Here is a 27970-nt window from a genome sequence, read left to right as displayed (position 1 = left end):
GTGACTAGCAGTGTACATATGTTGTATCATTTCATCTTTTCATGAGTCCTGTGGGGTGCATGTTACTATCCCTCTCTCAGACAAGGAAACTTAAATCTCAGAAAAGGGAATTGGCTCACCTTGAGTACCATTCCTGCCCTGAATAGACCGATAAAACACACACACACACATCCCAAGGACATGTCTCCCCAGTACATCCTCCCTAGAAAGTTCTTGCAGTCCAGAAAATCAGGGCATGTATGTCTGTCTATCCAGAGGTATGATGGGGAGTTCCCTTAAACCTTTCTAATGAGCTTCCCCAGTGATGTGTTTCTCCCAACCCACTTTAATGAAATAATCTGGGAGATCAGAGATCTGCTGTGCCAGGACATGGGACGGGCAGGTCCCCTCCACAAACCTCCCCCCGCCCACCATCCTCTCCATTGGAAGGCTGGTTCCGTATGACATCTTATGTCTCTCCTGCCCTTGTCCCTGTCTTGTTTCCTGCTCTCCCTGTTGCAGATGCAGTACCTGGACTCCATGAATGGGGAGGATCTGCTTCTGACAGGGGAGGTGAGCTGGCGCCCTCTCGTGGAGAAGAATCCTCAGAGCATCCTGAAGCCCCATTCCCCAACTTATAACGACGAGGGTCTTTGATGGGCTGATGCCTCTGAACAGCTGGCCAGCTGGCTTTGAGGAACTGCCAGGAGAGAGGTGCTTGTTTGGCCCAGAACCCTGCAGAAAGTGGCCTGAACTGACCTTCAAACAGCATCTGTCAAATATCTGGCCCCATTTGTGTTGATTTTCCTCTTAGTATGCCCAGAAGTCTGATCTGGTGGACTATAGTGCTGGGAGAACCCTTAGCTCTTCTGAGGAATCCACCCCTCAGGAGAAGCCTGGAGCAAGAGCTTTCCAGCACACACTCCCCTGGTCCCTCCAGCAACTACGTGATTGACAACTTTTCCTAAAGGCCCCAGAGAGTTTGGGATAGGTTAGAAAGGGGACACTTCCACCAAGGGCCCGCTGTGGCCAAGGGGCAGTTTGGAATGCTGCTGAGTCAAGACGGGTAACCATGCTCTGTCCTCTGGCTTTGAGCCATGGGGTTGAGTTGGCCATTAAAAGAAACAGAGACTTATCTCTGCCATGGCTCTTCTTTATTCCGGGGTTTTTAGAAACTTATCTGAGATGGCAGTTGCCATAAGTTGAGGACCCCACCCAGCTCAGTTAGAGACAGGGAGGGCAAAAGGTCAGGAAGGTCTCTGCTGCTGCTCTTATCTCCAGTTGATGGAGATGTCCCTGTTATGTCCAAGGCATAGCCTGCTAGGCTCCATCCTCTGGGACCCAGGAGGCCTCTGATGGCCAAGGGGCTTGTCACATCCTGAGTCATTTGGAAAGAAGTTCCAAGAACTTAGGTCCTTTTGTCACTTCCCTACCGAACGGGGTGAGGAACATGCTGTCTTTCCTCTCTTGACTCCCTTTACGTGAGATACTGGGGAGAAGAGGAGAAAATTATTTCTGACTTAGTTGTACCATCCCAGGGCCAAGCCCGTGCCCAGCTTTCTAACCCCATCCCAACTTCTGGAGCATGTGCTGCAGAGTCAGCTCAGTCTGTGCACTTGAATCAGTCCCCTCCTTCCTGAGTATGGGTCATTTCTTGGGGAATTTTCTTTGCATTGAAGAAAGAGGGCGGGGAACCATATTGCCCCTCCTTCCCCCATCAAACTTCCTTCATTTAACTTGCTATAAAATGAGTCATATAAAGAAATTCTATATGGGTGAGGTATATCCCACTTCTGTGAAAACATTACAAATCAGACCGCCTTCTCTGAGTTTATTTAAGATGCTTTTGTTGCGAGCGGAGTTCTAGAGTGAAGCCCCCTCTGTGTGTGTGAGATAGTAACACCTTGTAACTCATTACAGCTGGGCACTATTTACATAAACCAGAGCTGAGCCAGGCAGGAATTTGCTGATTAATTTATTTTTAATGGAGTGAAGTATACCATGTACCAAAATAAACTTTACTGTGTGTACCTAACTGCTCCTGGAATGGATGGAAAAATTAATGGAACAGATTTTGGCTCCCAACTCCACACATTAATTCATATATAAAAGTTATTTGAGCCTTAACCCATTTGCTGCCCAGGGCAGCTCCCCAGCCACAGATCCCAGCCCACAGCACCAGTTCAGCTACTGGGCTTGCTTGAGAATCACAGAATTGCAGATTTTTTTTAAAAAAAGATTTTATTTATTTATTCATGATAGTCACACAGAGAGAGAGAGAGAGAGAGAGAGAGAGGCAGAGAGAGAAGCAGGCTCCATGCAGGGAGCCCGACGTGGGATTCGATCCCGGGTCTCCAGGATCGCGCCCTGGGCCAAAGGCAGGTGCTAACCCGCTGCGCCACCCAGGGATCCCCCAGAATTGCAGATTTAGAAGAAACTTTAGAGGTCACTTAGTCCAGCTCAGGTCCTGAACTTGACTCCTCTTCTCAGCATTTCAGCTGGCCTATGTCCATACAGGCCGTTTTTTAATACCTCTGCCTGCAGAGCCAAATCCTGTCTCCATAAGCTGAGTAATCATCAAACGGTGCAATTTGCAATATGGAGCTGCCTTTTAGAGAGCCGAATTGTATCTATCAGGTGGGGGATGTCCCAAAGCCCTCAATTCCAGCTGTCAGCATCTTTCACCCACTACACACCCCCTTCCCTTTCAAGATAAAATCCAGGTCCCTGGAGGCTGCAAGGCTCTTCTTAATTTGACCTGTGTTTGTTTCTGAGTCTCTAATTCATTTTTTCTCTGAGCAAACTGAACCGCTTAGGGTTACCTGAAAAGATCACGCTGTATGTTTCCTCCACCTGGCATCCTCACTTCCCCTTCTGACTAGAGAAATCCTATGTGTGCTCAAATACCCACCCCCATTACGTCTTGTCTGCCCCAGGTGGAAACTATTATTTTTTATACCCACTCTCCATCCTGCATTGTGAGCTCCTTCAGAGTGAGCACTGTGTTTGGGTCAATCACCTTTGTTTTTCTAGTGCCCTAGGAGTGCCTGGCTCACAGTAGGCATCAGTATAAACTTTGACAAATGGAAGAAGGAATGAATAATTAGATCATCAGTCATTATCAGTACAAGCCCTATGAAAAAATCCCTTTCTGGATCATTCTCTGACCTATAGTTCAGCTTATTTTAGCAGTTCAGTATGAAGTACCTCCATTGACCTTTGCATAGAAATGAAAGCTAAATGTTCATTCTGTAGCTGCTTTTTTCTTTCACTCTCTCTTTTTTTAAGTAGTCTTTACACCAACATGGGGGTTGAACTCGGCGACCCTGAGACCAAGAGTCACGAGTCACATGCTCCACTGCCTGGGCCAGCAAGGTGCCCCTCTAACTACATATATTTCTACTGTAAGTTGTTATTATACAAAACAAGTGAAGGATATTTCTTGCTCTCAGGGAGATTGCTCTTTAGAAATAATTGTAATTTATTTATATTCTGTATACGTCCATAAAGGATCACAGCAAATTAAAAGACACCATTCTAATAAAACTGCAAAGTGATTAAAACAAAATTTAAGGGGATCCCTGGGTGGCTCAGCGGTTTGGCGCCTGCCTTTGGCCCAGGGCGTGATCCTGGAGTCCTGGGATCGAGTCCCGCGTCAGGCTCTCGGCATGGAGCCTGCTTCTCCCTCCTCCTGTGTCTCTGCCTCTCTCTTTCTCTCTGTGTCTATCATAAATAAAAATAAATAAATCTTAAAAAAAAAAAAACAAAATTTAAAAGATAAGATGCAAGTATTAGGAAGTGGGGAGAGAAGTAATCATGTCAGAAAACCTATACTGCTAATAACCAACTTTCACAGGATTTTTGGGGTAATTTATAAAGTAGTTTTAACACATTGTCTCACAGCAGTCCTGTAAAATAGGTATCCTCATCGTTCTTACCGCTTTTCCATGGGTGAGGGACTAAGGCTCACGTCATCTGGGCACAGGAAGAACCGGCTCAGAGTGCCCCAGTTTCCATCTTCCAACCCCGGGGCCCTTGCTCTCTCCCCATCCCACACTGCCCCCCACAGGCCAGTGAGGAAATCTGCAACTGAGTGTAAAACCTTGCTCTGAGTTTCCTGGGAGCCAAAGACAGAAATGGGAGTCAAGGTTCTAAGTATCTTGTTACATAAAAGGAAGTATACTTATTCATCAGAAGAAAGAAATGTTTCAGAGAAGAATATATTACAGGGGTTTTAAATGAGATACACTGAACAATGCAGTGAATAGTACCTCTAAGATTGCAGTTTTGCCCAAAAGTTTGAGAACTGTAAGTAATTGCTGTTTCTTACATCAAGCTGAGATTAAAGCCAAGGCCCCAGTTCAGCTGGATTTTTTTTTTTTTTTTGCGTTTCTGTTCTGTATTAGACACTGCTTAGTATTTTTACTTGCTATCTCTTAATCTTCAGTGACAAATCTGTGTGGTGGTATTAAATTCCTGTTACCATTGAGGGAAACTACATGAAGCTCAGGGTGGCCCAAACTGACTCTGCATGCAGACTCAAGTGGTTCTGAGACCAAGTCCGATGCATTTAGTTTTAGAGAAGTACCAGATGGGGAAAGGGGCCGTTGTGCCACAGTTAAAAAGTAATAGGAAGCCTTAATTGATATTCCAGCTGCATGGGCTTGTGTGGACAGATTCCCAAACTAACAGGAAAAATCAGAACAAGGGGGTTAGACATCAGAAAAGCCCTGAAGGGACTCAGGACATAAAAGGAGGGACAAAGTTTAGGAAGGTGGAAAGAAAAACAGGAAATGAGCTACCTAGAGGAAGGCACGGAATAGGAAGCTTCTTCAGACTCAAGTGGACCAGCTGAGTGGTTTGTTAAAGGCAGATAAAGGTTGCAGAGAGCCTAGTGGGGGACAGCCTGGGTAATGCTGCACCTGGTAGGCATTCTGGGTAAGGACTGTGACCCTCTGGGAGTGAAGATGTACAGCAGTGTGCAAGGTAGATTGGCTCAGTCAAGAACTAGCCATCTAGGTTTGGGAGCCTGGGGGGTGATTGTAGGGATTCAAAGGGAAGCTCAAACCCCAGAGGTGTTTCAGAGAAATCATGAAGACTTGATGCCTCCTGGCATGTGGAGCCTGAAGAGAGCAGCCTAGAGCTCTCCTGGGAACAGGGGATGGCGAAGTCAGGCAGAAGAGGGAAGCTCAAAGAGAAGAATCCTCTGTAGTGTTTTTTTTTTTTTTTTTTCTTCCAAGTGCTAATTATATTATGGGATAGACAGGGCAGGGATTATTGCCCCATCATGCAATAGGAGGACAGGTCCACTGATAAGCAGCCACAAATTGATGCAAGGTGACCCTGTGGCAAAGCCAAACAATCTCCTGTCTTTTGAACCCTACTCCATTGCTTTTGGTGTATGTAGGTTATATCTGTATGGGAGCCAGTCTGGTGGAAGGTGCTCCAGGGAAGGCAAGAGAGGGACTGGACTTCAGGGGATGATTAGGAGGGAGGGGTCTTTAAGGGCTTTGGTCTTGTCTTGGGTGTAGTGTAGAAGGGGCACTTGAAATCATGAAAATGGATGAGCTTCCAGAGGTGAAATGTAGGGAGTGAAATGACCCACTACCAGTCAGCGACTGGGGTGAGTGTGGGAGAAAGCATTCCAGGGTGGGGTGGGGTGGGGCAGGTGGCAGCAAGTGTTGGGGAGGGAGGAGTAGGAAAAGTAGGAACTATGGTAGGAAGTAGAGGCTGGAGGAGAAGTCAGGGGAGAGGAGAGCTTCTAGAAGGAGGAGGTTCTTAATGCTGCATCCTGCAGAGTAGGGGCCAGGGAGTAAGTGAATGAGGCTTAAGGGCTTTAGAGATTATGAAGAGTTAAGAAAGGGTATGGCAGCAGCTGTGATATCTTGGTATGTGGCTAGCTGAAGAGAAATGGAGAAAAATTGGGCAGGAGTTAGGAGAGTAGGTAAGAAGGTGTTTTCAGCACAGAAAAGAATAGGGTAAGAACTAAGGTGTTTTCAGCACAGAAAAAAGCTGAAGATGCACATGGGGGTGAGAGGGAGCCTGATTAAATGTAAAGCACTCAGTGGAGTAGGAAACTTCCTTTTTTTTTTTTTTTTTTTTCATGTTAAGTAGGAAACTTCTTGTAAATGTTAGGAATTATTAGATCCCTCTGGACATGGGAGCCTGGTCTTGAGAGCAAGGGCCTGCCTTTGGAGGGGAGGAGGGAACTCTTTTCTGAAACCAGATATTGGAATATAGACGGGGACAAGGGGTTTCTGAGGTGAGGGCTGAGAGGGAAAGGCCAGCCCTTTCTGGTCTCGGTGCCCAGGAAACCTAGAGTTATCAGCTGTTGGGGTGAAGGGGAAAGGAAGGGGGGAGCCTGGCAAGTTTGTGGACAGAGAATGAGATAGTCACAAAATGTTTGAACTCTTCCCTTGGGAGCAGTCCTCCTGTACTTGTTGCCCTGTTTCTATCCACTTCTAGCCTTCCCACAGCATCCCACTATGGCTTGCCCACCCCCACCACTGGGTTTGGCCTTAGGGAGGGGTAAACCAGACCCCAGGTCCCCCAGCCATGATCCTCTACCCACTCACCCTTGCTCCAGTGTTAACCACCCATCACAAGTCATCTGTGGCTTCCAGGAGACTTCCCCTGAGCCATGCTGGTGAGCCTAGGACCTGACATTACAGGTCAGGTCCTAGAGATCCTAACTGGAGAAGTCCCAGGAAGGGAGGCTTCAAGTACTGACTTGTAATGTTAAGAAGTGATGGGGGAAAAAAACAAAAGGTAATGGAATATGTGAGTGCTAGAAGAGACTTGGTGACCTCCAACTCAGCCTTCTTACTTTACACATGAGAGGCTGAGGTCCTGAGAGGCTGACTCAAGGTTTCACAGTTGCAAACCAGAACCATAGGTCTTGCTGGCTTGTTTCTTTCCTAGTTTTATCTCTCCTTGTGACCAGAAATGGCTCCTTCACCTCCCAGTCACCATCTGAGAAAAAGCCTGCCTCAGGGCTGTACACTAGTTGGGGACAGGGGAATGGAGACATGGTTCCTCTAAGGTTCCAGATTGGGTCATGAGCTCTAAACCCCAAAGCACTTGGTTTATACGTTGGTTTAACCTGTGGCTTATAATTATTTATGAGTCTGCCTTCCCCACTAAACTGCAAGTTCCTCCAGGGCAGAGACCAAGTCTTACTCATTTTTGTGACCACAGTCCTGGCCTAAAGGAGGCATTAAATACATGTTGGGTAAACTGGATGGACTGGGGGGGGGGGGTGCTGGATAGGTTGGGGAGGGTGAGGTAGCTGGACCAATTATGTTGGGGGCTTAAGAGATCACCAGATAATTCCTCCTTCTCTCAGTTCAAAATAAATTGAGAAATAAGACATAAAAGACAGACATGAAAAAGTGGTTTTACCAGTATTTCTGACAAAGCTGATTAGAGAATGTGGCCAAATGTGCTTGTTAATGATCTAAAACGTGGGGCACCTGGGTGGCTCAGTCGGTTGAGCATCTGACTCGATTTCAGCTCAGGTCACGATCTCGGGGTTGCGCGATTGAGCCCACATCAGGCTCCACACTCAGCTGGGAGTCTGCTTCTCTCCTTCCTCTCTATCTGTCCCTCCCCTGGCTCTTGTACATATGCACTCTCTTTCTCTAAAATGAATAAATAAATCTTTAAAAAAAATAATCTCCTAAAACTAACCATGCTGACCTCCACCCCCAAAAAGAGCAGACCTCTCACTCCCTGGTACAGGGGCAGAACTTTATCTGGAAGTTTACCATGTAGATCAATGAAGAATATGCTACCTTTGCTACAGCAGAACCAAAAAAGAGAGGGAGGTCGGTGGAAAGATTCAGCCCAGCTCCTCCTAAGCCACCAATCAGACAAGCCTCCTCCCTTGGAAAGGAAGGGTGAGTGAAGAGAAAAGAGGGGGGTGGTCTCACATTTCACCCTGAAGGAAAGTAGAGTGGGAATTCCCTTCCTGTATGGAAACATTAGTGAGGACAAATCTCCCACCATTAGATGGAATGAGGTGGATGAATGGGTAGAAGGGAGGTTGAGTGAAGGGAAACCCCATCATCACAGTGTCTGTGATACACAGCCAGCTTTCCAAAATAGAATGCTCAAATTCTTATTCTTGTGGTCTGCCTGCCAGAAGGCTCACCTGTGTGTGGAGGTGAGGAGAGGCCATTGCCTCCTATGAGCTGAAATAAGAGGCCAAATCTCAGAGCCACAGTCCACTGACACAACCGGAGGGCCATGTTCACATTCAGGGCCAGCCTTTGGTCTAGAAAGGGCCCAAGACTGACTGAGGAGAGCTTCCCTTGCTGGTTCATTTGTCTTCAGTGTCACCGAGCCCCTGCCCTTTTGTGCTTGAGAAAGCTCTAGAATCCAGCATGTACTAAACTACTGTTCCTCTCAGTCAGGCACTTGCCATAGAATAGCCCATTTATTCCTTATAAAAACCTGGTGAAGGAAATGATGTTGGTCCCATTTTACAGATTAAGCCACTGTGACTTGACTGTTGAATTTACCCATTAAGTCACAGAGCCAGTGGGACCTCCTGAAGGCCTGTGTGGGTGCTCAAGAACTGAACCACACCCATCTGGGTTGTTTCTAGGAGTCTAGTGCTTTGGGCCTCTCCCCCTGGGAGGTGGGGGGAGGGTTGCTTCCTAAGTTACCCTAAAACACTGCTCTAGGAATCTTGCCAACCTTGTGCTGTCGTCCGTACAACAAGAACCAGCAACTTAGCAAGGCCCTCTCCAGTGTGGCTCCAGATGGCCTTTCCACCAGTTCTTCCTCTGCGCCACAGCCCCCATCTTCCTTCGATAGTCACAGCCTCAGCCTTCTAGTCCTCCCGCTGGGAATACCCTGCTTGCCATTTTGCACACCCGTAAGTCTTTCTCATCCTTTGATCGCCAGCACTGGGAACATTCACTGCTTCTTCCAGTGTCTCTAGGTCATATGTCACTTCACCTTGATTTAAAGGATTGGGTATACCCTGGCTCTCCTACTACCCCTGGCTGCTCCTCCCAGGAGTATTGTCTCCCCTGACCCAGAAGTGCCACATAAAAGGTGTGTGGCAGTGTTGGCATCAGAGCAGCCTGCAACTGAAGGGCTGCAGCTCAACCTTTGCTCCTACTGTCCCCACATGACAGTCACCTGCCCAGGTACCACTTGGCTTATAAGAAACAACAGACAGGGCTAAGTGCCCCCCAGGATGGCAGAATGATGCCCAGCAGGCGCTGACACATCTCCTGGACATGACATCTTTCTTCCTTTTAATAACAGTTATTAAGGGGCCTGTGCCAACACACTGAAGTGAGGGGCTGGGCTTTGCTATCTGTATGGCTCGTATCGCACTGGGTCTCCACCCCTAGGCCCAGCCCCAAGGCCAGGATACATCGGTTGTTTGTATTGGCCTTGGATTGCCCTTTACCCGTTCAGCCCATAGAAGGGGCAGCCAGTCTTGCAACCTGGGGAATTTGATTTGATTTACACACTTTTGTGATCAGGACATCAGGGATACCTTAGAGCCTTTTCCACTTCAGTTCAGTCTGCCCATCCCTGCTTCCTCAGTTGATCTCCTTGTATACACACCCAGTACTGCACTCCAGAGTTAAGGTCAGAGACTTCCGAGGCTGCCCAGACACTCCCGAGGCTGCCCAGACACTCATGCACACAAATAGATCTGTACCCAGACATGCACACAAGTACACCTAGACACATGCATACTTTGGTAAGCATACACTGATATATGATTATTTAGACAGCCAGGCAGACATACAAACATCACAGATAGTATGTTCATGTACCTACATGCACAGGTAGTTCTGCATGGGCATGTGTAGGTACATTGAGTTGAGCCATATGAAATTACTAGTATTCAGTGTTGTTGTTTTCTTCCAAAAATAGAATCTAGAAGTGCCTGGCTAACTCAGTTGGTAGAGCATGCGATTCCTGATCTCAGGGTTGTGAGTTCAAGTCCCACACTGGTGTAGAACTTACTTAAAAAAGGGGGCACCTGGGTAGCTCAGTTGGTTAAGTGTCTGCCCTCAGCTCAGGTCATGATCCTGGGGTCCTAGGATCAAGCCCTGCATCAGGCTCTCTGCTCAGTGAGGCGTCTGCTTGTCCCTCTCTCTCTGTCCTTTCCCCCTATGTGTGCTCTCTCTCAAAATCTTAGAGAATCTGCAGCCTCAGTGGTGCAGCAGTTTAGCGCTGCCTGCAGCCCAGGGTGTGATCCTGGAGACCCGGGATCGAGTCCCACATCAGGCTCCTTGCATGGAGCCTGCTTCTCCCTCTGCCTGTGTCTCTGCCTCTCTCTCTCTCTCTCTGTGGTTCTCATGAATCAATCAATCAATCAATCAATCAATCTTTAAAAAAAAATCTTAGAGAATCTAATACAAAGTGGGCATGGAGAGAAATATAAAAAAATCTAGAGCCAAATTGTACACTCCTGTTTAAGCAGTATTATTCACAATAGCCAAAAAGTGGAAACAACCCAAGTGTCCATCAGTGGAAGAATGGATAAGCAATGGGGTATATACACACAATAGAATATTCAGCCTTAAAAAGGAAGGAAATTCTCACTCATGCTCCCACATGGATGAACCTGGAGGACACTGTGCTAAGTAAAATATGCTAGTCATTAAAAGACGAATACTGTTTGATTCCACTTACATGAGATGCTTAGAGTGGTCATATTTATAGAGTCAGAAAGTAGAATGGTGGTTACAAGAGGCTGGGGGAGAGCTGTTGTTTAATTAAGGGTACAGAGTTTCGACTGAGGAAGATGAAAAAGTTCTGGAGATGGATGGTGGTGATTGTTGCACAACAATATGAATGTACTTAATTATACTGAACTGTATACTTAAAAATGGTTAAGATGGTAAACTTTATATGTATTTTACCACAATTAAAAATGATTTTTAAAAAGATAGCCAAAAATATGTATCATCAGATAGATGTGTAAATACTGAGGGACAAACAGGAACACAACAACGCAGGAAACATGCTGCCTCCCCTCCCAGGAGCACATCTCCAACCCAGATAAGGCCCTGGTTCTCCCGCTAAACAAATCTGGAGATAAGGCCCTAATGAAGGCCCTGCCTCCTTGGATATCCCCACAGCTCATTACCCTCCCACAGTCTGGCTCTGCTTATTCAACCTCCTGCCCCTCATGCAGCCTCCCCTCCCCTAGGGAAGGGCCTCTTTAGAGTACCCAGTGTTCTAATTTCTGCCCCTGCCCCTGGAATGCAATAGAATGGCCCAGCATTTCACCTTTTGGCCTTACCCTGACCCCTGGACTCCTCACTTCTAGGCTCCTCAAAGACAAAGCACCAGTCCCATTCATCTTTGGTCCCAGGACCCAGCTCAACATGGGAACCCCTAAATCCCTCTGCCCCCTGCCATGAATGTGTTAGGCCCTGTGTGAAGCTCTGTGGACATAGGACCTGTGTTTGGTCTGAACATGATCACAGACCACATAAAGCAAGTGCAATCAGTATGATACAAGGTTGTGAGACATGGTCTTTGGTCTCCTGCTCTCCAGGCCATCCTCATCAGAGCTCGTTTCTCCTTAGAAGAGGAACACCTTGAGCTGGCACTGTGCACCATTGTGACCACTTCTACCTGGCCTGCGTCCCTAACTAACTGCCATCCGCTGACCTCTCTTCTCCAGAACAAATGCTTTTACTTATGCTACTGAGTACTCTGCAACTGTGGCCTTTCTTGGGGGCAAAGAACAGAAACCTGCCTGCTCTTTTTGCCTTCTGACCTTGCAGTGTGGCCCCTACATCCTCTGAAACCTTTCTTACTAACATTTAATACTCAGCCCCTGAGTTGGGGAGGAAGGCTGCGGTGTGGCCCACACAAGGCCAAGAGCTTCCCTGGAGTTGAAGGTGTTAGAAACATAGCTATCTGGAACAGCATTTCTCCGGGGTGGGCCTTGGCCCACTGCCCCCTGTGCACTGGGGTATGTATAAAAAGCAGGGTCCAGAAACCTACTCAGACTTTCTGGATTTGAATCTCAGATGCGTGGAGCCTGGAGATCTGCATTTTAACTCTTCCCGGCTATTCTCGGGGCCTAGGGTGAAAGTCACTGCTCTAGATCCTTGGAGGATGGCCTCAGAGCCAGGGTGGGGCTTGGGCAGGGAACTGTGTCAGTTATGGAGGTAGAGAGTGGCAGAGCCACTATGGGAGCAGAGAGGCCCAGATGGGGTCAGATAGGTGATGATGTCCTTGACAGTTCTGTGTGACACTCTGTTGAGTTCTTACTTAGGGCCTGTGTGCAGGTTGTGCCAAGGTTTGTGATATCCACCATGGTTTGGGGTTATGGTTAGTCTCTGAATTAGCATTTGAATCTGCTTACATGAATTTAATCAAAATGTGTGGTCTGCATATGTCAGCCTATGCTCTATGTCTATGTGTCAACTGTCAGTATGTCAGCCTGTCTGCTTGTGTTTTCACATCTTTATCTCCCATGTCTTGAGTCATTTATCCACTCTGGTGTGTATGTGTGTGCATACTTGTGTGTGTGTGTGTGTGTGTGTGTGCATTTGTGTCCCTGAGCAGGCCTGGGTCCCTCTGGACCATAACCCAACCTCCATGGGGGCTCTGGAAGGTCAGGGTTTGGAGGGAACTTGTTCCAAGCCTGGTGGGGATGGGGCAGGTGATACTGGGGTGGGGCAGGGTGGGGGGTGGGGGCAAGAGTGTGTGCTAAGGGCCTAGCACCACCATTTCCCTGGGCGGGCGAGTCTCAACAGCAGGCAGACAGGTGAGGCTGACCTGACAAGTTCTAGAGGCCAGGGGCAATGGGGCGGAGCATGGCTCTGACTTAGGGTGGCAACAGGTTGGGGGCCCTGGCACATTCAGGGCCGGTAGGCAGGCAGACGGTGGTTCTACTGGTGTCTCTCCTACTACAGCCAACCCTAGGGTGCAGGCCATGGAGCCTGCGGGAGGGTGAGGACAGCCAGGTGGGCAGGCATGTTTGGAAGCCTAGGGCCGGGGGACTTGGGAGCCCAGGGCATGGCAGGACCCCTGAGGGGCCGGGTGGAGGAGCTAAAGAGGCCATGGTGGCGGGAGGCCTCACCATTGGTACTCCAGCACAGTGAGGCTGCTAGGCTGGCAGCTGATGCCCTCCTGGAGCGGGGCAAAGCTGCCTACCTGCAGGTCATCTCTGAGGAGCGGGAGCTGCCCTTCCTGAGTGCTCTGGATGTGGACTACATGACCAGCCATGTGCATGGGAGCCCTGAGCTCAATGAGGCCCAGGGATTGGACGGCTCAGGGCCTGACCGCCTCAGCCTGCTCTCTGAAGTCACTTCAGGCACTTACTTTCCCATGGCCTCCGACATAGAGCCCCCGGACCTGGACTTGGGCTGGCCTGAGGTTCCACAGGCCACGGGCTTCAGCCCCACCCAGGCTGTTGTCCACTTCCAGCGGGACAAGGCCAAGAACATCAAGGACCTTCTGCGTTTTCTCTTCAGCCAGGCCCGCACGGTAAGGACTTTATCTCTTCAAGCATTCATTTCACAGATGTGGAAACTGAAGCCCATGGAGGGAAGGGGACCAACCCAAGGCCATACAGCAGTTTAGCGGCAGCATTGGGAGTAGAACCTCTGCCCTGGAGGGTAGGTGTGTATTTTATTTACCTTGGTAACCCCTTGACACTCAAGAACATTAGTCTACAAACACCACAGAAATGCATGCAAAATTGTGCATATGGCAGGGAAGGATCTTCAGTATCTTTCTTGGGAGAGGGTCCATGGCCTTCATGAGATTCTCAAAAAGGTTTATGATCCCAGGCTAAGAACTCCAACCTTGGTGAACATTTGAGTCACTTCCTTGACTTGCAGGGGAGGAAACTGAGGCCAGAGAGAGGCTAGAACTTGCTCAGGTATGTCCAGTCAGTAGGTGAAATAGAGCTCAGGGGGAGAGAAAAGGGGCCCTGACTCAGGGCTGGGCGCATGTTCGGCCCTGCCTCCTGGTGCATGTTCCCAGCCGCACCTCACCCCTTGCCTACTGCATCTCCAGCTGGGCCTGAAGCAGGAAAAGGGCACTGGTGCCTGGGCTCAGCATGGCATTTGAGGGCTGGGCTTTTAGTTTTGCACCAAAAGGGAAGGGGAATGAAGGCTTCTGGGCTCAAGGATGGGGAGTAGGGGCTCAGGAGAAAGAGACGCAGGAGAGCTGGTACAGGTGGTCAGTACCTGGGAAGTCTCCAGCCACAGCTCTGTTCCTGAACCCTGATCTCTGACTCAAGAGGCAGGGTATGGATCAGATGACCCCAGGAAGGATTTGAGGTGAGTTAGACTCAGTGTCTTTGTCTGGGAGAGCAACCCAGAGGGTGCCTGCTGCAGAGATCAGGAGCCAGCATGCTGCGATCTCACGGGTACCTCCAGAGCCTCCCTGGTAAACCTGCCTGTGCCCCAGGCAGGGGAGGGCCAGGCCTGATTGGCACTGGGAATGCGGTTATTAGTGAGGTGGCTGCTGTCATCACTCCTGCCCCTTTGATGTTTCCTGCCTGACCTTGTTCCCCCTGTTCCTGGCCAGGCCTGTGCCAAGGAATAGGGCATCCTCCACTATACTATACCTGCACTTTGCCTCCTTATTCCCATCTAGACCCCACCACCACCCCCTGGGCCAGGAGCCATGCTTCCACTCTGGGCTGCCACTGACTCTCAGAGTGACCTTGGGAAGTACTTCCTTTTCCTGTGAGCCAATATCCTTGTTTGTTAAGCAGGCAGGAGGAAAGGAACATTTATTGAGTGCCTGTCATGTGTTGAGTATTTTCACATCTAATCACAGAATGAGGACATATAGGTATCATTGTCCTCATTTAACAGATGAAGAGATTGAGGCCTGCAGAGGTAAAGCCACTCACCCTGGGCCACATCACTAGGAAGTAGCAGAGTGCAGATTCGAACCCCATTCTGTCTGGCTCCAGAACTGGAGTGCTTTGCCTTGTACCTCTTGCCTCTCAGCCTGGATAAGGAGAGGCGGTTCTTTTTTTTTTTTTTTTTTTTAATTTAATTTATTTATGATAGTCACGGAGAGAGAGAGGGGGGCAGAGACACAGGCAGAGGGAGAAGCAGGCTCCATGCACCGGGAGCCCGACGTGGGATTCGATCCCGGGTCTCCAGGATCGCGCCCTGGGCCAAAGGCAGGCGCCAAACCGCTGCGCCACCCAGGGATCCCAGGAGAGGCGGTTCTTACAGCACATATATGCAAGGGAAAGAAGGAGCAGTTGGGGGCTTGACAGTGGGAGGAGTTTTTCAGGGCTTCTCTGAGGCAGCCCATTATATGAGGAGACCACAAGCCCCAGCCCCACAACTGAGCAGAAAACTGGGTTCCACCTGTCGTGGATGGAAGTGAGGGAGTCTGTGGGTATAAGATACCACACCAGACCTCTGCAGCTTCACAGGGAAACTGAGGCAGGTCTAGCAGAGGGTTTGAGGATCCCAATAACTGGCTTGTAGCTCCAATTCTTGAGGAAGGAACCTCTGACAGAGTAGGACTGGAACTAGTGGGAGAGTATGAGGGCCTGCGCTGGGAATCGGGGTCTGGCTTCTGCTCTGACTCCCTTCCCACCCTGGGCCTCAGTCTATCCACAGATATCTTTGAGAAGCTCGTGACAGATAAACACTCTGTCCTCAAAAATATGCACACTGAAACTTTCAAACATATCCTGGGTGTTCAAGACAGTGGAATCTCCCTGTGTCTAAATTAAGAACCCCTGAGCTAGGTTATTGCTAAAAGCCCTTCCAGTCCAGATGTTCTCATAGGCTCCAGCCTTCTGATTTTAAGCCCAGGTCTCTTTTCCTGGGACCCCAGCTCCTACCCCTGGGCAATGTCCCGGGCAGGGCTGAGTTTCCCCTACGTCCCCCAGGTGGTAGCTGTGGTGATGGATGTATTCACTGACATGGAGCTTCTGTGTGACCTCATGGAGGCCTCGAGCCGGCGTGGTGTCCCCGTCTACCTGCTTCTGGCTCAGGAGCACCTAAGGCACTTCCTGGAGATGTGCTACAAGATGGACCTCAATGGGGGACACCTGCCGGTTAGTGAGGGACGGGGCAGTAACAAGGGAGTGGGGCGGGGATCAGGGAGGGCAGAAGAGTCAGGTGCCCAGGAAGCATTGGGGGTCGATGGGAGTGGGCAGCTGAGTTCCTTTAGCTGTTTAACAAAGTTAGAGACTGCATGGGATTTGGACATGGCTTGAGCCCCATTCTCTCAAGGTCACCACCCAACTTCCCTTTCTCCTTGGCCCAGAATATGCGTGTGCGGAGCACGTGTGGGGACACGTACTGCAGCAAGGCAGGCCGCCGCTTCACAGGGCAAGCCCTGGAGAAGTTTGTTGTCATCGACTGCGAGCAGGTGGTGGCAGGCAACTACAGGTGAGCATGTGGGACAAGGGGCTGCCACCAGCTGGTGAGGGCACCTGGGATCTGGCAGCTTGAACTTGCCTCCATCCACCCATCCCTTCCAACAGGGACTGAGCACCTGCCACGTGCCAGGCACTGTGCAGGGCTCAAGGGATAGTGTGGGAAACAAGACAGCCCCAGGCAGGGCCCTGGAAGAGTTCTGTGGAAGGATTGCTTTAATGCCTTTGGCATAGAAAATGCCTATGGCACCTGAGAACTTGAGGGACTTTGGGGAATCTTGCCCCCGGTCCACTTTATAGATGAGCAAGTTGAAGCCCTGAGATGGGAAACCATGGACCCAAGTCCTCTGAGCTGAGCTTGGACAAGCACAGACTCTGAAGTCAGGGCTCTCCACTGCCCCCCCCCACCCCGCACCCCCCTCACTTGGGTCCTCATGGTGGTGGAGTTGTCTTGGTATGCTCCCGTGGTTGTGACCTCTGAATAGCCCCAGGGTCCTGCACTTTGCCTTCTGACCCTGACCCTCTGCCCCCAGCTTCACCTGGCTTTGCAGCCAGGCCCACACTAGCATGGTGCTGCAGCTAAGGGGCCGCATCGTGGAAGACTTTGACCGGGAGTTCCGCTGTCTGTATGCCGAGTCTCGGCCTGTGGAGGGCTTCTGTGGTGGTGAGGATCTTGTATCTCCTAGGGTACTGTGTCCTCCTCCAGTGGCCTTGGGATTTGGGCCCGGTGTGCCAAGCCCCCCCTCATCCTCACCCTCCAGCATCAGCCTCAGCAGCATCAAACGCTCACCTCTAATGGGCCACTCTTCTTATCTCGCTCCACCAGGTGGTAGTGGCCTCAGTGATACGGGTAGGGGGTCCTCATCCCTGAACCCTGCCCGCCTTGAGGCCAGTGGCCAGACCTCTCTGCAACGCCAGCTGTCAGACCCGAAGCATGCCTCCCTACTGGGGCCCTACAGATCCAATCTAGGCAAGCTGGGGGCATCCCCATGGTCACAGTCCTCTCCTGCCCTCAACCACAATGGTCATAGCCCCTTGACCCTAGCAGTGGGGTCACCTCTGCTTGCTCGCCAACGCCCTCTCCTCCCCTTCCCCCAGGGTGTTGCCACCCTGTCCCGGGTCCCAGAGAATGGGCTTCTGGGAAGCCAGGAGTCTAACCCCCAACGAGATCGCTGGGTACCTAGCACAACCCTGGAGACAGTGCAGGAGAAGAAGGTGTCTTTGAGTCAGAGCCATAGCCAATTGGATCTCCTTGTCCCCTTCCCCAGAGCCAGAGAAGCTGGAGACCCTGATTCTGGGGTTAACCCCAACTCAGACTCCCTCTGGCCTAGAGAGCAGGCCCCAGAGGACAGGAGGTTGTCCCCAAACCAGAGACACAACCAGCTGGATCTCCTGCCCCAGTCCCAGGGTGCTGGGAGTATCTCTGAGTCAGGTTCCCCCAGACCTGGCAATCAAACTCCAGAGGATAAGAGGCTGTCCTCAAAGCACAGTCATGGCCAAATGGACCTCCTGGTACAGTACCCCAAGGCTGGGGGCTCCAGAGCATCCCCTGGAGCCAACTCCTCAGCTAGGGCTGGCAAGCAGGGTCAAGATGAGCAACAACGGACCCTGGGCCACAGCCAGCTGGACCTCATCACAAAGTTTGGCCCATTCCGAGGCGAGGGGCCTGGACCCAGTGGTCTCCCCATACCAAGTCCTGCTCGAAAGGCTGGAGTAGGCTCTGGGGATGAGAAGCGGCTGACCTTGGGCCACAGCAAGCTGGACCTCATCACCAAGTATCATCAGTTGCAGGGCACTAGGCAAAGACCTGAGCCTGGCCTCCCTGAAGGCCCCACAGGTGGACATCACAATGGCAGTAACAATGGCCCATTTGGGGATGAGAAGCGGCTGACCTTGGGCCACAGCAAGCTGGACCTCATCACCAAGTATCATCAGTTGCAGGGCACTAGGCAAAGACCTGAGCCTGGCCTCCCTGAGGGCCCCACAGGTGGACATCACAATGGCAGTAACAATGGCCCATTTGGGGATGAGAAGCGGCTGACCCTGGGCCACAGCAAACTGGACCTCATCACTAAGTACAACAAATCCAAGTTCAAGCTGCTCCGAAGCCGCTTTGAGTCCTAGTCCTGCTCCCAGCAGGGACATATCCTTCTTCCATCTACTTGGACTCTAGGTTTACTGAGGTTCCAGACTCTAGGGTGTTCAAACAGGGGCTGCATGGGGAGCATTTAGTGTCTAGAAGCCCATATTAGACATTCATGGGGCTCAGGAGTCTTGCTTATGAACACACCTGCACACACACACACACACACACACACACAGATGGAACCCACAATATTTACCATTTGCCACTGCTGGGCACTTCACACTGGCTAATTCTCATTCTTCGTCCTCACAACCTCTTACAAGATAGACCTCTATTAGGTAGACATTTCTAAGGTCACAGGTATTATATTTTCTATTTTATAAATGTGGAAGCTGAGGCCCAGAGAGTTTGATGACTTGCTTGGGATCAAATCCAAGTCAATGGCAGAGCCAGGGCCCAAACCCATGTCTTTGACTCTTAAGATTGTGTTTTTGCACACCATTGTCAACAGTTCACATGTCCCCATGTACACAAAATACACCACAGAGATGCCCCAAATGCCTACACAATACACTGACAGGGTTCACACTCACAGACACACACTAAGTACACAAAGGTCCATGTGATAACACTCAGAATTCTAGTTATACTCAATAAATGTTATATGACTAAATGAATGGCTACACAACATATATGCATTCAGTGCACACTGAAGAACCCTCAGGATCCACAAACAATAAATATGTATATAACCACACACATAAACACAGAGGCATGCACACACCAACCAGTGTCTTCTTTGATCTTAGCTGTGTACCTGGCCCTGTACTGAGCACACCACAGGACTGATAAGTGAATCAGGCGCAGTCCCTGGGAGACACGGATTAAAAGCATAAACCAAGTCAAGATAGAACTGTATCTCAACAGAGGCTAATCAGTGACAGGGTGGTAGAGAAGGGCAGAGAGTGGTGGTGGTGGTGGAGTGGTGAGCAGTTTCAAAGTGGTGAGCAGCTTTTGAGGCAGGCCTTGAAGTATGGGGAGGATTGGACAGATGAAGAAGAGGAATTCCTGGCATATGGAAGCAGATGAAGAGAGGCCAGGGAGAGGACTGGAGGAGGGGATCTGAGATGAACTGGGGATGATGTAGAGGGCATGGATACTCAGACTCTGACACGTGCACGTGCATGCGTGCACACGCACACACACTCATCATCATTTTGCTGAGTGTCCCTAGAAGCACAGGCTCTGACAGGTTATATGTTCTTTTCCTGAGCTCATCACCTGCCTGGGACAATCTACACGGTACAAATCAATAAAAGCAGACATGCTGTGACCTAGCAGCAGCCTGGTGTGTGCTGAAAAAGGTGGAGTTTTGAAGCTGCATGTTGAGGGCGGAGAAAAGGCACCATTTGGTCCAATTATGGAGGGCTCCCTGAGGGAGAGTGGATGGCTGCTGAAGGGCTAGGGGGAGGACAAGGGCTCCAGGACCCCTCTATCTTCATTGTAACTTTTTTAAAAAGTTTTTTAAAAACTTATTTATTAATGAGAGACACACACACAGAGAAAGGCAGAGACACAGGCAGAGGGAGAAGCAGGCTCCATGCAGGGACTCGATCCATCGGGGGGTCTCCGGGATCACACCCCGGGCTGAAGGCGGCGCTAAACCGCTAAGCCACAGGGGCTGCCCCATTGTGACTTTCTAAGAGGCCCAGGGGCATTTTGTGGATACAAAATGTAGATCAAGTTCATCTCATCGATGAGAGCAGGTCCCTTGACTGCCACCATTTATCTTGGGGGCAGAAAGTGGTGCATGTGATCAAGCACATGCAAGGGGCAACACACCATTGTCCATCTGGCCTCTCCCTAAGACCCGGTTTCATCCGTCCTCCCCTCTCTTCAATACCTTCTTCATCCTGGTTTCTTCTACTTCACTGGCCACGCCTCCTCTCCAGCCTTTGTCTTGGTCTCATTTCTCCCCACTAGACACCTCCACGGGTGACCTCGTCCACCCCAGGCTTCGGCCCCAAATATCAGCCCTTTACTGTCCCCTGGGCTCTAGATCTGGCCTCGACGTCTGTCTCGCACCTCACACTAGGCACGTCACCTTCCTCACCCCTGCCCTTCCTCTTAGCCTTTACTTCAACAGATACCTCCATCATCCACTCGTCAGGTATCTGCCGGGCATCCCTGGCTCCTCCTCTCTTATGCCTCGCATCCAACCAGCCACAGGTCTCGGTCAGTTGTATCTCCGAAAAAGCTCCCGAATGAATGAACGAATGAACCGCGGGATGGATGAATGAAGAGCGTGCTTGGGGCGGGGCCGAGGTGGGGTCCCGACCCGACCGCTCGAGACCTTGGAGTCCTCCTAGGGGGTGGGGCTACGGTGGCCGCCTGCGTGGCCGGGGCGCCGAGCTCTCCCGGAAGTCTCCCTGGGCGGAGGCGGAAACGGAAACCTGCTCAGGACCGAGCCGAAGCTGTAGCCGCGTGCGGGGGCTGCGTCGGCTGGCGAGCTGGTGTGGAGGGACGCCGGAAGGGACGGGTCCCGGCTCCCCGCGTCGCGAGTGGTAGGGGCCGGAGGATTCGGGGCTGCAGAGCCCAGAAGGGCCCAGTGGGCGGGACCCGAGGTTTGAGGGGCCCAGAGGGGCGTGGTCGCAGCGGGGCCGAAGGGGCCGAGGCCGGGGAACCCGGATCCGGGGCCGGGAGAGGATCCGCGGGCCCTGAACTCCCGGTCCCGCAGCCCCTTAGGCCTCATGGCGGTCCGAGCGTCTTTCGAGAACAACTGTGAGATCGGCTGCTTTGCCAAACTCACCAACACCTACTGCCTAGTGGCCATCGGAGGGTCAGAGAACTTCTACAGGTGCGACGGGAGCGCCGGGACCCGCGCGCGGGCCAGCGGGGTGGCTGGATGGGAGGGAGGTTGCTGGGAGTCGGGGGCTCTGGCAGAGTGCGGGCTCACGCCCCCCAGCCCCGTGACCGCTGAGTCCATGTCCCCACAGTGTGTTCGAGGGTGAGCTCGCCGATACCATCCCCGTGGTGCACGCGTCCATTGCCGGCTGCCGCATCATCGGGCGCATGTGTGTGGGTAAGCCGACTGGAGCCTACGAGAGTCTTTATTGTAGCCTCGGAGGGGACCCCGAGTGACCCTTTGATTTCCAGGTTTTCATTCACTATCTCCAGATAGTGACTAGAGAATCCCCCAGACCTGGGCCAGACGCAGTTTAAGTGTTAGCAGATGAGGGACCATCACTGGAGATGGCTTCTGGATCATAGAATAACATTAAGTGCTTTCACTCTTACACTTGATTTCTCTCCTTCTTCACGAAGACCCTGGCAGGTAGGCATTATTGCCTAATCTGATTAATGATGAAGCTAAGATTCAAAGAACCCAAGTGACTCACCAGGTTCCACACCTAGTTTGAGGGAACACTGAAATGTCATTTCTCCCTTGCCATTGACTCTGGGCAAGTTGCTTCCTCTTTCTGAGGATCCAGTTCTGCAACTACAAAATGACAAGCTAAAATTCTGGGTCATCCTAGAATTTCAGCTATCCATTTAAATCTTAAATTCTCATTACCGTTTCTCTGAGTGGCATCCCTATCCTATTCCCCACAGTCTCATCACTGTTGACTCTGGCCTTTGGTCCTTTCTTTGAGCTGGATCAGTCTCACTGTCTCTCCTTATTTCCTTATTGTCACCTGTCACTCCTTCTGGCTAGTTCTGCTCATTGCGGGGTCATATAAGAGTTTGTTTTTAATTTTTATCAAACCCTGATGACCTTTGCCTCTGAGTAACACTCTGGTCCCTTATCATGACCTTTGGACTTTCTGCTTGGTGGGTTTTTTTTGTTTTGTTTTGTTTTTTTTTTTTTTAATGATGTGTGTAACTGAGAGTTCAAAAGTTCAGAGTTATGTTCTTGCAGAGGTAGGCAGAGGTTTAGTTATTGTCACAATATAACTGTAGTTTGTTCTTTTTTTTTTTTTTAAGATTTTATTTGAGTGAAAGAGCACAGGAGTGTGGAGGGTCAGAAGGAGAAGCAGACTCCTTGCTGAGCCAGGAGCCCAATGTGGGGCTCCATCCCAGGATTCTGAGATCATGACCCAAGCCTAAGGCATTTGCCTAACTTCCTGAGCCACCCAGGCACCCCTGTAGTTTGTTGTTCCTCCTCCTCCTCCTCCTCCTCCTCCTTCTTCTTTCTTCTTCTTTCTTCTTCTTTCTTCTTCTTTCTTCTTTCTTCTTCTTTCTTCTTCTTCTTCTTTCTTCTTCTTTCTTCTTCTTTTCTTTCTTCTTTCTTCTTTTTTTTTTTTTTTTTTTTTAAATAAATTCCTGAGAGAGAGAGGCAGAGACAAAGGCAGAGGAAGAAGCAGGCTCCATGCAGTGAGCCCGACACGGGACTTGATCCCGGGTCTCCAGGATCAGGCCCTGGGCCGAAGGCAGCGCTAAATCGCTGAGCCACCTGGGCTGCCCAGTTTGTTTATTCTTATTGCACTTTGTAGAAGTATACCACAGTTATTCATCCATTGTGTTGACAGTTGGCATTTGGGTAGTTTTCAGTTCTATCCTGAATAGTGTTGCCAAATCTTTCAGTGACACATGGACATGTTTCCATTGGATATATAATACCTAGGAGAGGAATGGTTTGGTCACAGGGTATGTGAATATTCTGTATGGTAGGTGATATTAGATAATTATCTGAAGTGGTCGACCAATTTATACTCCTGTTGGTTGTTTGTATAGTTTTACCAACACTCAGTATTGGCATTCTTTTTAAAATTTTAGCCATTCTGGGAGGTATGTAGTGTTACTTGAATTTTTTTTTTTTTTTAAGATTTTATTTATTTGTTCATGAGAGATACAGAGAGAGAGGCAGGACATAGGCAGATGGAGAAGGAGAAGCAGGCTCCCTCCGGGAAGCCTGATACAGACTCGATCCTGGGACCCTGGGATCACACTCTGAGCTAAATGCAGACGCTCAACCACTGAGCCACCCAGGTGTCCCTCAGTTTTTAAGTAGCAAAGTATACAACCAATGCCAAGAATTTTTCTTGCTGGTCCTCGTTCCCCCTGGTTGATGATGGCAAAGTGGGTGGGGTATGGTGGGATAGATTCTTGGGCTCTCTCTGGCCTGCCCAGTGAAACTCCTGGTCCCCCTGGGTGTTGCATGGATCAGTAGGTTGGTGGGCCGGGATCTGGGCCTAAAGCTCCTGGGAAAGCTAACTGGGCTGGATTGTATCTTCAGCCCCCAGAGTTCAGCAGGCATCATGTGTATTTGTGGTCCATCCTTGCCCCACCCCTAATTTGGATCTCTGTAGGGAATAGACATGGCCTTCTGGTGCCCAACAATACCACCGACCAGGAACTGCAGCACATTCGCAACTGTCTCCCAGACTCAGTGCAGATTCGGCGGGTGGAGGAGCGGCTCTCAGCCCTAGGCAATGTTACCACGTGCAACGACTATGTGGCCTTGGTCCACCCAGACCTGGACAGGGTAAGGTAGCCCGATTTGGCCCAGGATTCAGAGGTCCAGCCTAGTCAATGGTTAGTCACTGTTCTTGCCTATGAGGCAGGACTTAGGGGTGTCTCTTGTGGTTTGTCTTTATACTTGGGCTCTCGCATTTCAGGCACTCACTGGATAGTGATGATAGAGGCCTTCCATGGTGTGGTCAGTGCCAGAAAGAAGCTGAGGAGGGTATTAATCCTTCAGAATCAGGAAGATGGACCCATCCTGTCCTGCAACCAATGCCAGAGAGATAATTGACAGTTGAACTCTTGAGTGTGGGTTGAAGGGAAGAGAGTGATGTAGAGACCAGCCCCTGTGTACTCAGGGCATGCACAGATATTAGGGGGCTCTGTAGCTGGTCTCTACTCTGCTCCAAGCTATATTCCCTCCTTTTTCTGTGAGAAGCTTCCATATGCAGCTACCTAGCAGAGGAGTGAGGGGCTTAGGAAGTCAGGCCATGGGTGCTTCTGAGCATGGAGGGCCCTGGTTCCTTGACCTGCAAGTTCCGGGTCCTGAGTACCGTGCCTTTGGCTAACAGGAAACAGAAGAAATCCTGGCTGATGTGCTCAAGGTGGAAGTCTTTAGACAGACCGTGGCTGACCAGGTGCTAGTAGGCAGCTACTCTGTGTTCAGCAATCAGGGAGGGCTGGTACATCCCAAGACTTCAATTGAAGACCAAGACGAGCTGTCCTCTCTTCTTCAGGTTCCTCTTGTGGTAAGCATTCCTTTCTCTGACCTCTGTCTCCTGTTGAGATAGCTCCTTTGCCCAAGTGTTAAGGATCTGAGTTTTTTTTTTTTTTAAAGTAAAGAACTTTATTTTTTTTAATTTTTATTTATTTATGATAGTCACAGAGAGAGAGAGAGAGAGGCAGAGACACAGGCAGAGGGAGAAGCAGTCTCCATGCACCGGGAGCCCGATGTGGGATTCGATCCCGGGTCTCCAGGATCGTGCCCTGGGCCAAAGGCAGGCGCCAAACCGCTGCGCCACCCAGGGATCCCCAAGGATCGGAGTTATTACCTGTCACAATTTGCAGTTGGGGCTGCAGGTCAGGGAGCAGGTTTTGGGGAGAGTCCTCATGAGAGAGTGGCAAGACATTGGTTTTTGGTGCCATGATCCACACCGAGCCATCCCTTGGCAGGCAGGCACTGTGAACCGAGGCAGCGAGGTGATTGCCGCTGGGATGGTGGTGAATGACTGGTGTGCCTTCTGTGGCCTGGACACAACCAGCACAGAGCTGTCAGTGGTGGAGAGTGTCTTCAAGCTGAACGAAGCCCAGCCAAGCACCATCGCTACCAGCATGCGGGATTCCCTCATTGACAGGTGTGTGGGCCTCTCTTCTGCCTTTTGAGGGTAGGGGAAGGAGATGCCACCCGGAATGGGAGCCACAGTGCATTCATACTGGTAGGTTTTCCTCCTATGGGAGGGCCCACCCGCACACTACTGAGCAGTCACCGGGTACGGTCAGCAAGCACCGCCAGAAAATCTGGTCATCCTCAGCTTTGAAGATTCAGTTTAATGTCCCCTCTCTGGGCAGAGCTTCCCTTTGGGCCATCTTATTTTCTCACCACATTGTTTTGTAGTTTGTGTCTGCTTGTGTGTCTTGTCCCCAGCCGGCAGCCCAGAGCCTGTGACAGAAAGGGGCTGTTTACAGAGGAAAGGAGGGGTCCCTGAGGGACTTGTTGGGGGTGGGGATTGCATCAAAATCACAATCATCTGGATTTTTGTGGGTTAAGGAAAAGTGGGTTCTTCAGCCCTAACCCTGGAGAGTCAGGTGTGAGGCTCTGGAATCTCTTTCTCCTTTAGAGGAGCAGCAGATGTGGATATTCACCCTTCCCATTGAAGATTCTATTCTTGTCAAGGCATGCCACACCCGAGGATCAAGGGAGTCTTTATGAGGATAGAAACCCCATAGTAGAGCAAGTACCCAGTAACAGACCCTGTACTTACCCACAGGCAAAATTACTGTTCTTCATTCATTTATTTACCTAATGTGCACTGAGCCCTGTTCCCTAAGTGGCTCAGGAAGCTCCATTGAGACACTCTGGTATCCTGGAAGGTTTTGTGGAGGACAGATCATTTAGTCTGGGCCTTGGGGGAATACAGTCTTGGCCTGTATTTGAATACGCAGAGATGCAGTGGGGAGGCCCTTCAGACAGACCCTGAGATGGGAAAGTCTAGGGAGTTTGAAGGGGAAAGGTTGTACTGTTGTAGTGGCAAAGACCCTGAATGCCCACATCAAGAAGTTTTGACTGTAGGGCTGTGATTTTGACCTTTAGACTATGTTGCAATACTTGTTAACGTAGATTCCTGGCATCTCTCCTCACTTAGTGATTGCCTAGGTCTGGAGTGAGACCCAGCCATGTGTGGTTTATTTTAATAAGTTTCTCTGGGTGATTCTGATGGGGAATCAGAATTGGGAGAGCAGTTGAAAGGGTCTGAATAGGAAAGCGGTACCAGTAGTTTTTTCATTTGTTCAGTAACTTTGTTTTGAACATCTATACCAGGCACGATGTTATGATAAGTAAAATATACCCTCCCTGTCCTTGTGGAATATAGCTTGCAATGACAGTTTGTACACAGTCATTTAATTAAATAACAAAAAACCTCTTAGCAGGCTAAGAACAGAAAAATTTCTGCAACATATTTGGTACCTCCTAAAAAACTATAGCAAATGTCATATTTAATGGTGAAGCTTCAGAAACTGCTCTTAAAGTCAGGCAGAACTGCCCACAGTCCCCAGCCCAGGTCAGCATTCTGGTGTCCTAGCTCATGCAGTTAGATAAGGTAAAGAACTGCGTACTGGAAAAGAAGAGCCAAAACTCACTGGCCTCCTTTGGTTTTGAACCCATTGATTTGAGAGCTCACAATGACTGGGTCGGATAGGTGATTAGAAATACATACTCTTTTATAATTGTACACATAATTACTGCCTCCAGGAAGAATGTCCTGGTCCCATTCCTGCCACTGGGGGATTTGTGGTCTGGGCATGTCCCTTCTCTTTTGAATCCCCTTACTGCCTCCTCTGATGTTTGTTGGACTTGACCTGAGGTTCTGGTTTATGATCAGTAAGTTTGATTAAATTACTGAATTGAGTGGGGAAGGAGTTACTTTTAGTTTTTAAGTACTGAGAGCTCTACACTGGATTGTAACTCAAGGAAGCAGCGTAATCTGGGGCTCTGAGTGTGGCTCTTTGGGGCTGAGCTGGAACAAAGGGGTAAGGGTGGAGGCAAGCATCTTAAGAATAAAGGGTGAGGTGTGCTCTGAGAAGCACCTACTGACAATGTTCCTTCTTCTCTCTAGCCTCACCTGAGTCACCTTCCATGCTGTTCTGTGGGCTCGTGGCGCTGGACTTGGAATCCCTCTGTGCCCCACCCAATCTGTTTTGGATGCTGGCAGGGAGTTGGCAGAGAGCTCACTGTGACTGAGTGGCTGGATGCCCAGCTCTTCACCTGTGCCCATCTCCTGAACCTACAGTTACTGTAAAAATCTGCCATATTGTGCTGTCAGGCCTTAAAGGCTCCTGACTGCTCTGTTTCCTGCACTACCCCCATTAAAGGGCAGCTGCCTCTGGCTATTCTTGAATGTGTTGTTTGGTCAACCCTCCTTCTGTAGCATTGTTCTGGGGGAAAGTAGGTAGGATGCACACACACCCTTCAGTTGCAGTCGCCCACCCTCCTTTCCCCACGATCAGGATGGGTGGCTCCCTCCCAGGGCAAGAAGAAGCACTCTCCACTGGAGTTCTCTCATTTTCCACAGAACTTCAGCCTCATACTTCTGGGCTTCAAGGGATGGGGATCTGTTCCAGCTCTCCTCTGGGCGGGATGAGGAACTGTAGGGAGTCTGGGGCACCGGGCTACACGGCAGTCTTGTCTTCTTGGGCCGAGATGGAGAGAGGTTGCCGGCCTGGCCGCCCGGTGCCCTGGACGTCCTCTGAACAACTTACTTCAGTAGCTCCAGTGGGTCTGGAGCCGGAAGCGCCCGGATGAGTCATTTGTGTCTCGGGGCGGGGCCCCCGGGACGGAGGAGCCGTGCTGGCTGGTGGCT

The 27970-nt window shown here is 50.2% G+C and overlaps 3 protein-coding genes and 1 long non-coding RNA gene across 11 annotated transcripts in view; 3 read left to right on the top strand and 1 right to left on the bottom strand.

The window, feature by feature from the left end:
- Nucleotides 1-2014, top strand: part of UQCC1 (ubiquinol-cytochrome c reductase complex assembly factor 1) — a 99148-nt gene extending 97134 nt beyond the window's left edge. For all 6 annotated transcript variants that reach the window (XM_077872885.1, XM_077872888.1, XM_077872887.1 and 3 more), the window contains one exon: nt 502-2014. In XM_077872885.1, coding sequence (XP_077729011.1) covers nt 502-636 — 135 coding nt within the window. In that variant the 3' untranslated portion in view covers nt 637-2014. The remainder of the gene's footprint in view (nt 1-501) is intronic.
- Nucleotides 2015-12676: 10662 nt separating this feature from the next.
- Nucleotides 12677-20669, top strand: FAM83C (family with sequence similarity 83 member C). 2 transcript variants are annotated; one of them, XM_077872880.1, is made up of 5 exons: nt 12677-13464; nt 15851-16018; nt 16231-16355; nt 16876-17006; nt 17169-20669. In XM_077872880.1, the coding sequence occupies exons 1-5, from the start codon at nt 12952-12954 to the stop codon at nt 18464-18466; spliced, it is 2235 nt and encodes a 744-aa protein (XP_077729006.1). In that variant the 5' UTR covers nt 12677-12951; the 3' UTR covers nt 18467-20669. The 2 variants fall into 2 exon arrangements, with proteins under 2 accessions (XP_077729006.1, XP_077729005.1); XM_077872879.1 differs by having other exon boundaries at nt 16876-20669.
- A 36-nt stretch (nt 20670-20705) lies between these two features.
- Nucleotides 20706-27508, top strand: EIF6 (eukaryotic translation initiation factor 6). Of its 2 annotated transcripts, none has more exons than XM_077872889.1 (6): nt 20706-20992; nt 21425-21510; nt 23738-23913; nt 24464-24640; nt 25065-25246; nt 27227-27508. In XM_077872889.1, the coding sequence occupies exons 1-6, from the start codon at nt 20721-20723 to the stop codon at nt 27234-27236; spliced, it is 903 nt and encodes a 300-aa protein (XP_077729015.1). In that variant the 5' UTR covers nt 20706-20720; the 3' UTR covers nt 27237-27508. The 2 variants fall into 2 exon arrangements, with proteins under 2 accessions (XP_077729015.1, XP_077729016.1); XM_077872890.1 differs by lacking the exon at nt 20706-20992 and adding an exon at nt 21159-21285.
- On the bottom strand, nt 25096-27959 carry LOC144298254 (uncharacterized). The gene is made up of 2 exons (XR_013365187.1): nt 27577-27959; nt 25096-25551 (listed from the first exon to the last, which is right to left on the bottom strand). It is a non-coding gene; the product is annotated as an uncharacterized LOC144298254 (long non-coding RNA).
- Between the last annotated feature and the right edge of the window lie 11 nt (nt 27960-27970).

Source organism: Canis aureus, chromosome 26 (genome assembly GCF_053574225.1).
Source record: "Canis aureus isolate CA01 chromosome 26, VMU_Caureus_v.1.0, whole genome shotgun sequence".
Taxonomy (NCBI): domain Eukaryota; kingdom Metazoa; phylum Chordata; class Mammalia; order Carnivora; family Canidae; genus Canis; species Canis aureus.
This window is presented reverse-complemented; position numbering and strand designations above follow the sequence as displayed.

Excerpts from the sequence above, each read along its gene's own strand:
- FAM83C (XM_077872879.1), top strand. The coding sequence starts at position 12,952 with ATGTTTGGAAGCCTAGGGCCGGGGGACTTGGGAGCCCAGGGCATGGCA. Across the intron at positions 13,465-15,850 it reads TCTTCAGCCAGGCCCGCACG|GTGGTAGCTGTGGTGATGGA; the intron begins GTAAGGACTTTA and ends TACGTCCCCCAG. Across the intron at positions 16,019-16,230 it reads TCAATGGGGGACACCTGCCG|AATATGCGTGTGCGGAGCAC; the intron begins GTTAGTGAGGGA and ends TCCTTGGCCCAG.
- EIF6 (XM_077872889.1), top strand. The coding sequence starts at position 20,721 with ATGAATGAAGAGCGTGCTTGGGGCGGGGCCGAGGTGGGGTCCCGACCC. Across the intron at positions 20,993-21,424 it reads GGCTCCCCGCGTCGCGAGTG|TGTGTTCGAGGGTGAGCTCG; the intron begins GTAGGGGCCGGA and ends ATGTCCCCACAG. Across the intron at positions 21,511-23,737 it reads CATCGGGCGCATGTGTGTGG|GGAATAGACATGGCCTTCTG; the intron begins GTAAGCCGACTG and ends GGATCTCTGTAG.